This window comes from Sinocyclocheilus grahami, unplaced genomic scaffold (genome assembly GCF_001515645.1).
Source record: "Sinocyclocheilus grahami isolate Dianchi unplaced genomic scaffold, SAMN03320097.WGS_v1.1 scaffold675.1, whole genome shotgun sequence".
Taxonomy (NCBI): domain Eukaryota; kingdom Metazoa; phylum Chordata; class Actinopteri; order Cypriniformes; family Cyprinidae; genus Sinocyclocheilus; species Sinocyclocheilus grahami.
Window position 1 is genome coordinate 261,743 of NW_015505854.1, and position 13,198 is coordinate 274,940.

Sequence of the window (13,198 nt, forward strand, 5' to 3'; positions counted from 1 at the left end):
CTGGCTGTTCTTTGCCAGAGCAAGCTATGAAGTGAACCAGACTTTGGCTTGTGTCAGACTTTTACAGTCTGTTAATCAACAGTACCACACATCAAACCTACCTGTTCTGGTTTCATATCTGTCCAAATCATTTAGTCATCAGTCTTCACATCTGTCCTCTTGTGTTTCCCAGCAGCTGTTATTTCCTGTTTTCCAGTTTTCACGTGCCATACACCTGCCAAACGTGGCTAGCGAGGCCTGACATGCAATAACTCATGCAACTGCCGTCCATCACTCTCCCAGCAATCAGTCTAACCGGACACTCATCTGTTGCGTACGCTAGAATGCAGTCCTCAGGTGTGCACACTGCGCTGTTTGCCTTCTATCAGTCATATTTATAATACTGTTTACCCTCGCCACAAGTGAACCCCTTTTAACATCCCATTGTTTTTGCAACCCGTCAGAAGCATGCAGCCCATTTTTGGGTCGGGACATGCCATTTGGGAAGCGCTGAGATAAATCACATTGAATGGAGACTGTAATCCACAGACAGATCCTTCTGAAATAATTATCTGCTTGCACTGTCATTGGTTTCTGTTGTTCATGTGTGCCTTGTGGCTGTTTCAGAGTAGACTTATGCTGTCTACGTCTCAGTCTTATCGCATAATCACAGTGCCTCAGTCAAGGTCTGCAGGCCCACAGGCTAAACCTGATTTAGATAAATAAGATCTGTTAGATGGAGGAGCGTTGCACAACTGACAAATAAGCCTGTCTGTATGAATAAAACTGTGTCTGTGTGTCGTGGTCTTTGCCTAACATTTGGAGACCAAATGTCCTCACAATTAAAATAATATAAATGTGTATGTTGCTTTTGACCAAGTCAAAAGTTCTTCTTTCTTCTGTTTGAAGCATGTGTGTATGACTTTAAATAATTAATTAAAACCGTTTATAGTTTTGTATGTTGTTCTGCCCGTCTATCTATCTATCTATCTATCTATCTATCTATCTATCTATCTATCTATCTATCTATCTATCTATCTATCTATCTATCTATCTTATCTATCTATCTATCTGTCTGTCTGTCTGTCATTCTATCGAACGTTTTTTGATGCATGTGTTTATTTATTTAAATAATTAATTAAAACCGTTTATAGTTTTGTATGTTGTTCTTCCCGTCTATCTATCTATCTATCTATCTATCTATCTATCTATCTATCTATCTATCTATCTATCTATCTATCTATCTTATCTATCTATCTATCTGTCTGTCTGTCTGTCATTCTATCGAACGTTCTATCATCCCATCGTCCTATCGTTCTGTCGTTCCCTTTGTTTTAATGAAAGTGTATTATGCCGCATATTATGCTTGTGCTTCATGTGCGTGTTTTATATTGGAGTAATTAGATGGAAGCCAGTAATTCTGCTGTGGCATTTTGTTGGGTCAACACAACTTCCTTTTTAATATTATATTGATGGTCTTTAATAACCAAGTGTCCTAATTTTTGTTGGCGATAACGCTGAAACAAACATCTCTGGGTATTAGTCAAGCCCCATTGGACAGTAATAATCTGATGAAAAGTGATGTTGAACAGTTATTGTATATCTTGCAGTTTGCAATCGAGGGCATATGACAAGACTAGACATGATTGCTCTGAAGTCTTTATAGTACAGTAGCCATCTAGAATCGTCTACGGCACTAATTGTGCAGAGGCTGATTAGCAATTGTAAGTGGTTCGTGGACGTGCTGTTGATAGGAGAAATGCTGATGGGGTGCTTTTCCTGTTAACCTGGTGGTGTGCTGTACATGGCATAATTAAATTGCCCCATGTCTCCTAACCCCACTGTAATATGAGCAGAGTTTATACAGTCATTCATCAAAAAATCCCTCATCAGAGATGCTGTACAGGGCTAGCGGAACCTGCTAAGTTAGCACACAGCTGTTTGTGGCAAGAAGGAAACACGGAGAATAGCCAATGAAACAGACCTGACATTTTCTTTATCAGCATTTAGCTGTATTAACTTTCTAGTAAATAAGGTAAACTAAAAGTGATCTGTTCTGTAGTTTTGTAGTTGTTGTACACTAATACTTGACTTTGCGTTATCTAATTTATTACATAGTTTCTAACAAAAATTTCAATTTCACTGAAACTTTATTATGCGAGAAGAGAGAGGCCACAGTGCAATAAGGGACATTAAGTTTTTTGCATACACACTCAAAGCTGCATAATAATAATAATAATAATAATGATGATGATGCTGATGAGGATGACAATAACATAATAATCATAATAATAATAAATAATGATGATGATGATATTACTTCTACTACTACTACTAGTAGTAGTAGTAAACAAAACAAAATATATGTTTGTTTATTGTTTTATTTATTTATTGTGTGTGCCTATACACTAAAACCTCAGACTTTCCCACTGACTTTACCTCAGGAGAACTTGTGCTGACCTCTGACCAGTCAGACTCTGATCCTTCCTTTGTGGAGTGATTTATGTGTCTTCCTTAATATCGATCGTGTTCTGGTATGATCAAAGGTGCACCTAAAAGCCAGCACTGAGAGAGACCATTATTGTGGATTTGGCTTTGCTCATACATTATTTATCTCCTCTGGCCTGTTCTATATGCCATTATGGACATTATCAAAGAAGGGAGCCACTGCCTTACCGTTTACTTAGTGTAAGCACAGGATGCGCGCAGCAGAGATCGGATACAGGGTCATAAAAATGCCATAAAGAGGATATTGAGATGCTCTCTCGCCACACAATGTGCAACATTCCCTATTGGAAATGCGCCCCTGATTTAGGGAACGGGAGATGGAGTTGTTTTTCATGGCGTCTGTGAGATATAGTGGAGGGTTTGGGTGGGAAGTGTTCAGTGAGTTAGAGCTTTGGCTTTCAGTTTGTTAGCAGTGTGATAGTGATGGATGCAGCTGGTATAATATCTACTGCTTTCTCTTTTTCTGTTCCTCTTTCACTAGCGCAAAGCTCGTGTTGAAGCCATGACACTGGATTTGGCTTCCTTGAGGAGCGTCCGAGAGTTTGCGGAGATCTTCAAAGCCAGGAAACTGTAAGTAATACACAGTGCAACAGAATTGTAATACAAGGTTTCCTTCCGCACCTGGATGAACGCTGGCTAGGTAATCATAAAAAGCTTTCTGCTTGCTCCGTCCTGAGATCGACCCCCCTTCACCCGGCCCCCGGCTCCATTAACGAACTATCGCATCAGAGAAGGGGCCAAAAGGTCTCCCCTCTTTCATTGTGACCCCTCATCCCTCTCTGTGGTCAATAAATAAGTAGCCGAACCTTAGCTATAATTCCATCAATCGCAACGCCACAGATTGGTAAGTCCTTCACAGTCTCCTAGTTAAATCAATTAGTGCTCCCAGCTTTCAGGAAGTTGTAGTGCACGTCATGCTGGGATGGATGCAGTGGAACTGACTTCTGAAAACAAGTCTAAACATGTGTGATGATAGATGGATAGATGCATGGATAGATAGATAGATAGATAGATAGATAGATAGATAGATAGATAGATAGATAGATAGATAGATAGACAGATAGATAGATAGATAGATAGATAGATATGATAATAAACATGATTTATTTCTTTTTGTTTGTTTGTTTTGTTTATTTTACACCCATGCATAATAAATAATGTTCCTTTATTTATTTCACACACCCATGCATAATAAATAAATAACTGTTCCATTATTTATTTATTTATTTATTTCACACACCCATGCATAATAAATAAATAACTGTTCCATTATTTATTTATTTATTTATTTCACACACCCATGCATAATAAATAAATTACTTCCATTATTTATTTATTTATTTCACACACCGTTGCATAACAAATAAATAACTGTTCCATTATTTATTTATTTCACTCACCCATGCATAATAAATAATGGTTCCATTATTTATTTATTTATTTCACACTCATGCATGTTAAATAAATAATGACATAAATACGGATCCATTATTTATTTATCCCCATACATGTTAAACAAACAAACAAACAAACAAACAATCAAACAAACAATCAAATAAATAAATAGATAAATGTCATTGACTCATACAAATAATATGCTTTAAATCAATCAATCAGGCAAAAATGATAAATTAATTAATTAAATTTAACAATTTCACTTTGCAAAAAAAATATTACAACTGTTCATTTTTCCTAAAGTAAATATAAATATGCATTTTAAAGTTAATAATAAAATACACTTACATTTTAAAGTTCAGTCCCACACTAAAATGCAATCTCTTTTTGCAATGTAAGCATCATAGGAAAATATGTCAATACATTTACCGTGTTTTTCTAGGTCATGCTATACCTATGTATTTTATTTTTATTATGTATGTCCATTCTCCGCTCCTTGGCCTGAAAATGAATTTTGAATGCTGAATGTCTTGAATTCGGGAATTTAAATTCTTATGAAAAGAGCATTGATTATATAGTGTTTCCCACAATTTGTTGTCATCATATTACAAAATATTATTTAATATAATGCCAAGACGAAGCGTTTAACAGTTTCAGCGTGTCTGCCTTCTATTATCATATCAATACAGTGTTCTTTTTTTTATCTGTAAACATTCATTAGTTTTTGGATGGTGAGCTGCCGTGATCAGTAATTAGGCTAATGAGGCATAATTATGATTTAATATAGACGTGTCTGGAATGTCTCCTCTGCGCTGTGAGAACTGTGTCACTTCTGATGTAGTATCTTATGCTGTAGTTTTAAGGGGGAAAAAATATCATTGCTGTTTTGTTTTTGATTTCGGTTGTCCGACATGGCTTTTGTTCATAGTGAAATGTTTTGAATCGGGTTCCTTTTCTGCTCCATGCTTTCCTCGTTCATGGACCTTCTTCCTTCGTTTTAGTGCAGCACAGCTTCGACCTTCACAGCACCATCAGCTCTCGATCCATATTTAGGGAGTTGCAGTATTAGAGGTGATGTCCTGGCTGTGTGGGGCGCGTGGAGATGCCGCCGGTGTCCCCGAGCCCTCGAGGGGCTGCAGGACTCATCTGGCCCCTGGCTGGCCCCGGGGCTACGGCAGCAGCTTGGTCAGCAGCCAGACCCCTGGAGGTGACCCCCACCCTGTCCCAGAGCCAAACCCCTCCACCCACCTCCAGTCCGTCTAAGTTTCATAAACGCTTATTTTCCCACACGCTGGAAGGTGTAAAATGCGTTGACCGTGGCTCCTGATTACAGGATCTCTGAGCATTGTTTCCCAAAGTGACCCTGAGAAAGATGTGTGTTTTGGGATCTTTACCAAAACCTAGTTAGCTGCCTTGCCTACAGCCTACATAGGCATCTGCTTTCTTAAGGCCCCGATATACTTCAAGCGAAGTTCTTTTTCGTTCTTCGTTTGAGGGCAAAAAGAAGTTCGAAAAGGCTGAGCGACGGTATACTGTTTTCGAACATTCCGACACCCCCGCGCTGCTGGAGGCGGGGTTTGTAAACGTGTGTCACCCCACCCGCATGTACCCCCTAAACACAACAACGATGGCGGTTGTTAGAGAAGAACAGTTTCGTAAACATCTGGCAGTAGCATTGATCTATTCAATGGCAAAGAAAAAGAAGAAGAACAAATGAGGTGGTATGTGCGTCCACTTAACGAAAACAGAAAAAATGATGGCGAGTTTGCCCTTTTTATTCAGCAAATGCGGAGCACAGATGAGAAAGCGCATTTTTCATACTTTAGAATGTGCGCCGCGTGGATTGACGATCTCTTGAAAAGGGTATCACCGTATGTGAAACATGCAAAAACGCACAGGACACAGATTTCCACTACGGAGACTGGCCTTGACACTGCGAGTACTAGTTTGCGGGCAGGGATTGAAATGAACTTTTTCACTCACCAGCCAATTTGGCTACTACATTTTTAAGTTACTGGCCATTCATAACTTCTACTAGCAAAAAAAAGAGACAGAAATAAACTAACAGTTTGAGGCCGTCTACACTGGGCGTGACAAAGTGACCGTTGCAAATCATTTTGTGTCAGAACTAGGGGTGTGCGATATTGACAAAAAATAATATCTCAATATTTTCTGTGATTTTATCGATAAAGATAATTAGACGATATTTTGCTGAGTGTGTTATTGTGCTGATATCTTAAGGACTGCCGTGGACAGCTGACTCCTAAAGTTTTTGATATTCTTCATATTCTGTGTGGTCAGTTCACAGCAGTGATATAAATTAATCTTTTCCAATAAGTTTAAATTGATTTTTAACTTTTATGGGCATTCTTACCTTTTATAAAGCCATTTTTTTCTAAAAGTGTGCATAATCTTTTGAGTCAAATTCTTACATTTAATCAGTCAATTATAATAATAATAATACATTTAGGCTGTTACTAAACAAATTAAATCAGTATCAATAAAATTAATCTTTGCAGAAGTTGCATATGAAGTGGCATTTAGATGAATTTACACACGTTAATGCAGCTCAGAGGGACATGGAATGCTTTAACCTGCAGTTACAAATATTTAAAACATGAAATGTTGAATACTGATATTTGAAATTATTTAAAAGATGAAAAGATACTTTAAATGTGAAATTAAAACTGCCAATAGGTCGCAAGTCACTGTTAAGTCAGTTATTGCGATTGAACCGAATCATTTACACGATTGATTCGTTCAGAAACAAAACAATGTCATGTTGCTCAGAGACGCAAAACAGTACTGTGGCAGGGCTCTACGCTTACTTTTCTTTTTAGGAGTACAACTTAAAAAATTACACGTTCAAAATTTTAGGAGCACCTTCTAAACAATTATCCAAAATGTTATCAAGTAGCCTTCCCATTGCGAGGTGATAATTGACTCCTCTAACTTTATTAAAATTATGTCATCTTCTGTCAAATTCTTTAAAAAATTATATTTTATAAGCTTTTAAAAATTTTTTTTATTAAAACGACAGAATAAGAACAAGTAGAATAAGAAATATAAAAGTTACCAATCAAATTAAATCAGTATTAACAATATTAGTTTGTAGAGGTGGCACAGAAAAACACAAAAGTGGCTTGGTGTACTTTGAGACATTTAATGAGGCTCAGAAGTGGAATGAGTGCAATTAAATCTTGTTTTAAAAAAATGTTTTAAATATACAATTTTGAATATAGAAATATTAAATTATTTAAATAACTGAAAAGATACTTTAAAAATGAAGCAAACTGCCAGCAGGTGGCAGTAAGTCACTGATTTTTATCACTGAATCATTCATTCAATTGATTCATTCGAACGGCTGATTCATTCAGGAATGAATCACGTGACAGTATTTATGAATGGGTAATCATGAATCACTGACTCCCTAGACTGTTTAAAAAAAAAAAGTTCTTTTGAAACACCGCTGTGTTTGAATGGAGATGCGCAGCGGCTGAGCTGTGACTTTGTTTTAAACTATTTTCGACGACGAAATAGAGCAAAATCAGACAATAGTGTTATAGTCAGAAAATGTAAGTCACTTAATATTAACAACTTGTTTATTGAATTGTATTGTATTAAATCAGTATCACATTTACAAACGCCTTTAAAAATCATTAAAAGCTGGCACTCATCTTAGTTCATCGCAAGCTCACATCTACAATCATCTAAGCTCTCTACACTGCGCAATGAATCTCTCACTTTGCTTATGAAAGGATTTGTGAGATACGTCTGTGATACATTACTCAATGCTGCAAAAACACGTAGAAGCCTTTGAAGCTCCCCTGAGCGCAATCACAAGTATGATGATGATCTGGTCAGTCACACTGGTGCTCCTAAAAAAATGTTTATAGTCGCGTGCAGTAGTTTTCAGTCGCAAATGCGACTGAAATGGTCGCACTGTAGAGCCCTGTGTGGCTGTGTTTGGAATGTATTTTGTTGGCGAAATGGCACAGAAATAGCACAAAAACAGCCAATATGGTGTCTAAAACGTAAGTCTCTTGATATTAACTTATTGTTTATTGAACTGTTGTATAAAATAAATATCACATTTGTAACCATGCTGATTTTGTAAGAAGAAACGTCACTCTTCGTGTGATATTGATTAACTATATGAATTGATATAAATACATACATTTTCATTCTTAAAGGGGTCATATGATGCGATTTCAAGTTTTGCTTTCTCTTTGGAGTGTTACAAGCTGATTGTGCATAGATAAGATCCCGGAAGATGCAAAGACTAAAGTCTCAAAACCAAGGAGATATTCTTTATCAAAGTTAAGACTCTGCCACGCCCCCCTAAAACGGCTCGTTCTAACACGCCCCCACATATCTACCTCACTATGTGGAAATATTTGCATAATGCGCCCAAATGTGCACGCAAAGAAAGAAGGCTTGGTTTCAGTAACCGCAGTTAGTGTTGAAGCAGCATGTCAGGGAGACGCTGTGTGTTTCTAGGCGAAAGCAAAAGCACTTTATTTGGCCTTCCGAAAGTAGATGCATTTAGGAATCTTTAAGATTACTTACAACAGAACAGCAATGCATTTTATGGACGACCGTTTCGTGAACCTAGGAGAGGAGGTCATTCTGAATTTGCTATGACAATCTGGCGCTTCTGAATCAGCTGCTGTAAGTATGTTGAGTTACTAGTTTAAGTATTTGCTATTGACTGCTCAAATGCGGAGTTGACGAGTGCTTGCGGTGTTCGGCCAATCACAATGAATAGACTGAATCATGCAGTGAAAGATCCACTCTAAATGCGTACGTGCACTAAATCCTTAGTTTTGGTCTAACCAGACTTCATCTCGTCATGTATGCACGCCTCTGTAGGTGTGTTTTGTTTAGCTTTTGCAATATACTCGATAATGTCATGATGTCTCACGAGTTCAGTATTTGCGCTAAACCTGCGCAGATTTGGCTTGCATGAACTTCCCCAAGAAATTAATGAGTGAACATAATTTACGAAAAGTAACCCGCCAAATTGGCTAGTAATTTGACAGTGTTACCCGCCACAGCTGATTTTTACCCACATTTGGTGGGTTGGCGGGTGTTAATTTCAAACCCTGTTTGCGGGGCCACGCAAAAAACATTCAAGATTGGACCGTGCACAGTCCGCAAGATAGTCGCAGAGATGTGTTCTCCTGTCTGACCTCTGTGGAATGAGAAACAAACCAGGGGGAAAAAAATTGCACGTCAAAGAAGGCGGAGTTCCAGAACACACCCACCCACTGCATAATCGCCACGGACCAATGGTAGCTCAAAGGTGTTTAGGAGCCAAAACGAACTCCCCAAAAAAGTTTGCTTTGGTGAGCTGTTTCGAACTGCCAAAACAAACTTTTGTTTGAAATTACGTCATTTCAGTTCGTTCTTCGATTTCGTTTGAAGTATATGCCTTAAGGCACTATCCTTACTGAAACAGAGCTTTAAAAGTGATAGATGTGAAGCGCACAGGCAGCTTGATTTCATTGATTCTGCTAGAGTGTGCTGTATGTTGTGAAGCTAGCAATGCAATACTCATACAGGCATAAAAAACAGACTGCAACACTGTCTTTGTGTACTTTTAGGTTTGTGAATTTGGGCTTGTGTACTTTTGCATCAATTAAAAAAGTACACAGACCAATTATTTGCCTCAGAATTTGTTTGGCTTTGCTTTGTTTTGCTTTTTACTTGTTTTGTGTTTAGTTTTATTGTTTGTGTTTTGCTTTGCTGTTTTGCTGTTTGTTTTTTTGTTTTATTCTGCTTTCTGTTGTCTTGTTTTGCTTTTTGTTTTGCATTCTGCTTTTTATACTTTTGCTGTTTTGCTTTTTTGTTTTACTTTTTTGTTTTGTTTCGCTTTGCTTTAGCTTTTTGTGGGTTTTTACTTGCTTTGCTTGTTTTGCTTTGTTCTGTATTTTTGTTTAGCTTTCTGTAGTTTTGTTTTGCTTTTTGTGTTTTGCGTTACATTATTTTATTTTGTTTGTTTTGGTTTGCTCTTTGTTTTCGTTCTGTTCTTTTTTTGCTATGTTTCTGTTGCATTTTTTTGTGTTTTGTTTTACTTTGCGTTAAGTGGTTTTTGCTTTTATTTGATTTGCTTTTTGTTTTGCTTTGCATTCCGTGTTTTTGTTTTGCTTTTTGGGATTTTGTTTTGTTTTGTTTGGTGGTGTCTCAGAACGCATTTGAAACAGGGCCTAGGAGTATATAGAGTGTGTAACTTAGAATTGCTTAATGGTGTATCCAGAGCAACAATGGATCTATATTTGTTAATTTTTGGACACAACCAATACTGGCGTGTGTGTGCGCGAGTGAGTGCGAGTGCGTGCGTGCGTGTGCGAGTGCATGTGCGTGCATGCATCTACTGTACGTTTTCCTTGTCTGTCATCGCGTGTTGGTTTAAGTGACAGTTCAGGCTTGTGCAAATCTTTCCCATGTCTGTGCCTCAGCCTTCCAAACACATCTGGGCTGGTCAACTCTTAATAGAAGCTGTTAGCCTTTAATAAAAGGGAGAGATTAACCTATTAGTTTGGGACCCAAAGCATTTATTTGGCCCATTGACCCATAGTTAGTGTGGGGATCGGTTCAAACTCTGGACTAGATGGTGAGAGGACTGTCTTCCTAATGCTTTGAACCGAAATGGATTTGATAAAAATTCCCATGGAATTTATGGACTTGTATTTTTTCCTGTCTGTTCTTAAGATAGTCGCTAGTGAAGGGTTTGGGATGCTACACTTAACTGTGGTTTCAGGATGTCATTTTCCTGCTTCTCCAAAGTAATTTGCTGTGTTTATTTTTTAGTTTTGTTTTGATTTGCTTGGCATTGCTTGTTTTTTTTTGTTTGTTTAGCTTGACCTGTTTTGTTTAGCTTTACTTTGAGTTCTGTTTTTGTTTTGTTCCATTTATGCTTTATTTATTTATTTGTTTAACATGTATGGGTGCTGTCTTTAGTTGTTAGTTGTGTTTTTTGCTTGGCATTGCTTGTTTTTTTTTTGTTTTCCTTTAGGGAGACACCAAAATTTCAGCTGCTGAAAATTATCGGCTGGAAATGACATTTTCAGTTTTGGGCCGAAAGAGAAAATATACGACGTGGCACACAGAGGTGTTCAGGTGTTTTTGTTTTTTTTCTTCTTCTCTCGGTAGCTTTAAAATTGAGTTAAATAAAAAATCTCACAAAATTACTTTATATTATTTAATAAAATAATTAATAATTATTATTAGTGCTGTCAAATGAATAATCGCGATTAATTGCATCCAAAATAAAAGTTTTTGTTTACATAATATATGTGTGTGTACTGTCTATATAAATACAAACACATGCATGTATATATTTAGGAAAAATATGTTCTATTTATATATTATATTTATGTATAATATAAATTATATGAATATAAATATAAACATGTAAATACATGTATTATATTTTCAAAATATATACTGTATTTGTGTGTTTATATATACAAAATAAATATGCACAGTACACACACATATATTATGTGAACAAAAACGTTTAATTTGGATGCGATTAATCGCGATTAATTGTTTAACAGCACTAATTATTACAAAGCATTTTCGGTTTTCGGCCCAGAATTTTCATTTATCATTCCTTTGTTCTCATCAGGTTTTTGTAGTGTTTAATTAACTCAGTCACACGACAAACGCTGTGAAGTGAAGTTGATCGCCTATGATGTTTAATTTCGCCAAGCGTTCGCTGTGTATTGATTGCTTGTGGACAAATTCCTGACTCAAGGTATTCAAACCAAGAGCAATGCAATAAAGTGACACAGATATGCTACAAAAATATGCCGGCAAATATTCTCACCAAAACTAGTTATACACCCTTTTTTTTCAGTCCCTGAGAAAAGTTTGCATACTTAAGTTCACTACGGTAAAACACATGCTTTATTGCAGTAATAATGTATTGCTAAGCTAACAATGCAGTACTTAAATAAGCTGAAAAAAAATCACACAATTAATGTTTTGTGGATTGTGTTATTCAGAATAAGGTAAATAATTGGATTACTGATGTCCATGTAAATGTAGTCAATGGGTACGTTTACATGGACATCAGTAATCTAATTGTTTACCTTATTCTGAATAACACAATATTATGATTAAAGGGTTAGTTCACCCTAAAATGAAAATGCTGTCATTAATTACTCGGCCTCATGACCTTCCAAACCCGTAAGACCTTCGTTCATCTTCGGAACACAAATTAAGATATTTTTGATGAATTCCGAGAGCTCTCTGATCCTCCATAGACAGCAAGGATCCTAACACGATCAACGCACAGAAACGTAGTAAGGACATTGTTAAATTAATCCATGTGACATCAGGGGTTCAACCGTAATTTTACGAAGCTACGAGAATACTTTTTGTGCGCAAAGAAAACAAAAATAACGACTTTATTCAACAATTTGTCTCCTCCGCGCTATAGGCTTAGATCTCTGCCACAATACTACGAGCGAAAGATCATATTTTGAGTGCACAAAAGTGCATTTTGCACGCGCTCGATCTGAGTTTTGTGGAGAAAACGTTTGTTTCGCAAAGAAAAAAGTATTTAGAGCGCACAAAAATTAATTTTGCATTTAAAATAAGTTTTTGGATGTGTGCAGACCTTCTCTTTTGCGCGTGCAACGTTTCACTAGCTTGCTCGCCTGATGCCCCCCTCAGTGCTCGCTAAATGCCAACAGCTCGCGTGCTCAACACAACCCAGCATTACAATATGCCATAATTCCAGCCAATCAGAGACGAGGCTGCTAAATTCTGACTGGCTGCCTTGACAACCACTCACAACATTCCTTGCATTACTTCCAGCAGAAGAGGAAAAATACAGTGCATGCATAATTATGCAAGTTGATATTCTGATCATATTTTTTTCCAAGCACATTTTACCAGTTCCAAACAACATCAATCTTAATAACCACTGTTAATCTTGTATTTAATCACTTATAATCTATATATTATTGTCCATGAAGGCTGGAAGCGAAAAACGCCTTATATTCAGGTGTGCATAATTATTAAGCAGGTTATCTTCTACAGATAAAATCTCGAGATGGACTAAAAATTAACTCCCAAAACTTTCTGCCAGATTCCGGAAGATAAATTCTTCTAACAGTGGTATAAGAGGATGTGGTGCGGGTCCTTCAAGAGTCACTCTCAACTTATCTGTCTATAAAGCCTAAATATATATATATATATATATATATATACAGTGGGTACGGAAAGTATTCAGACCCCATTACATTTTTCACTCTTTGTTATATTGCAGCCATTTGCTAAAATCATTTAAGTTAATTTTTTT

At 36.8% G+C, this 13,198-nt stretch overlaps 1 protein-coding gene across 4 annotated transcripts in view; it reads left to right on the top strand.

Moving 5' to 3' along the window:
* wwox (WW domain containing oxidoreductase) overlaps positions 1 to 13,198 on the top strand; it is a 261,346-nt gene that overhangs the window by 71,247 nt on the left and 176,901 nt on the right. For all 4 annotated transcript variants that reach the window (XM_016242894.1, XM_016242893.1, XM_016242895.1 and 1 more), the window contains exon 6: positions 2,969 to 3,057. In XM_016242894.1, the coding sequence (XP_016098380.1) occupies positions 2,969 to 3,057 (89 nt within the window). The remainder of the gene's footprint in view (positions 1 to 2,968; positions 3,058 to 13,198) is intronic.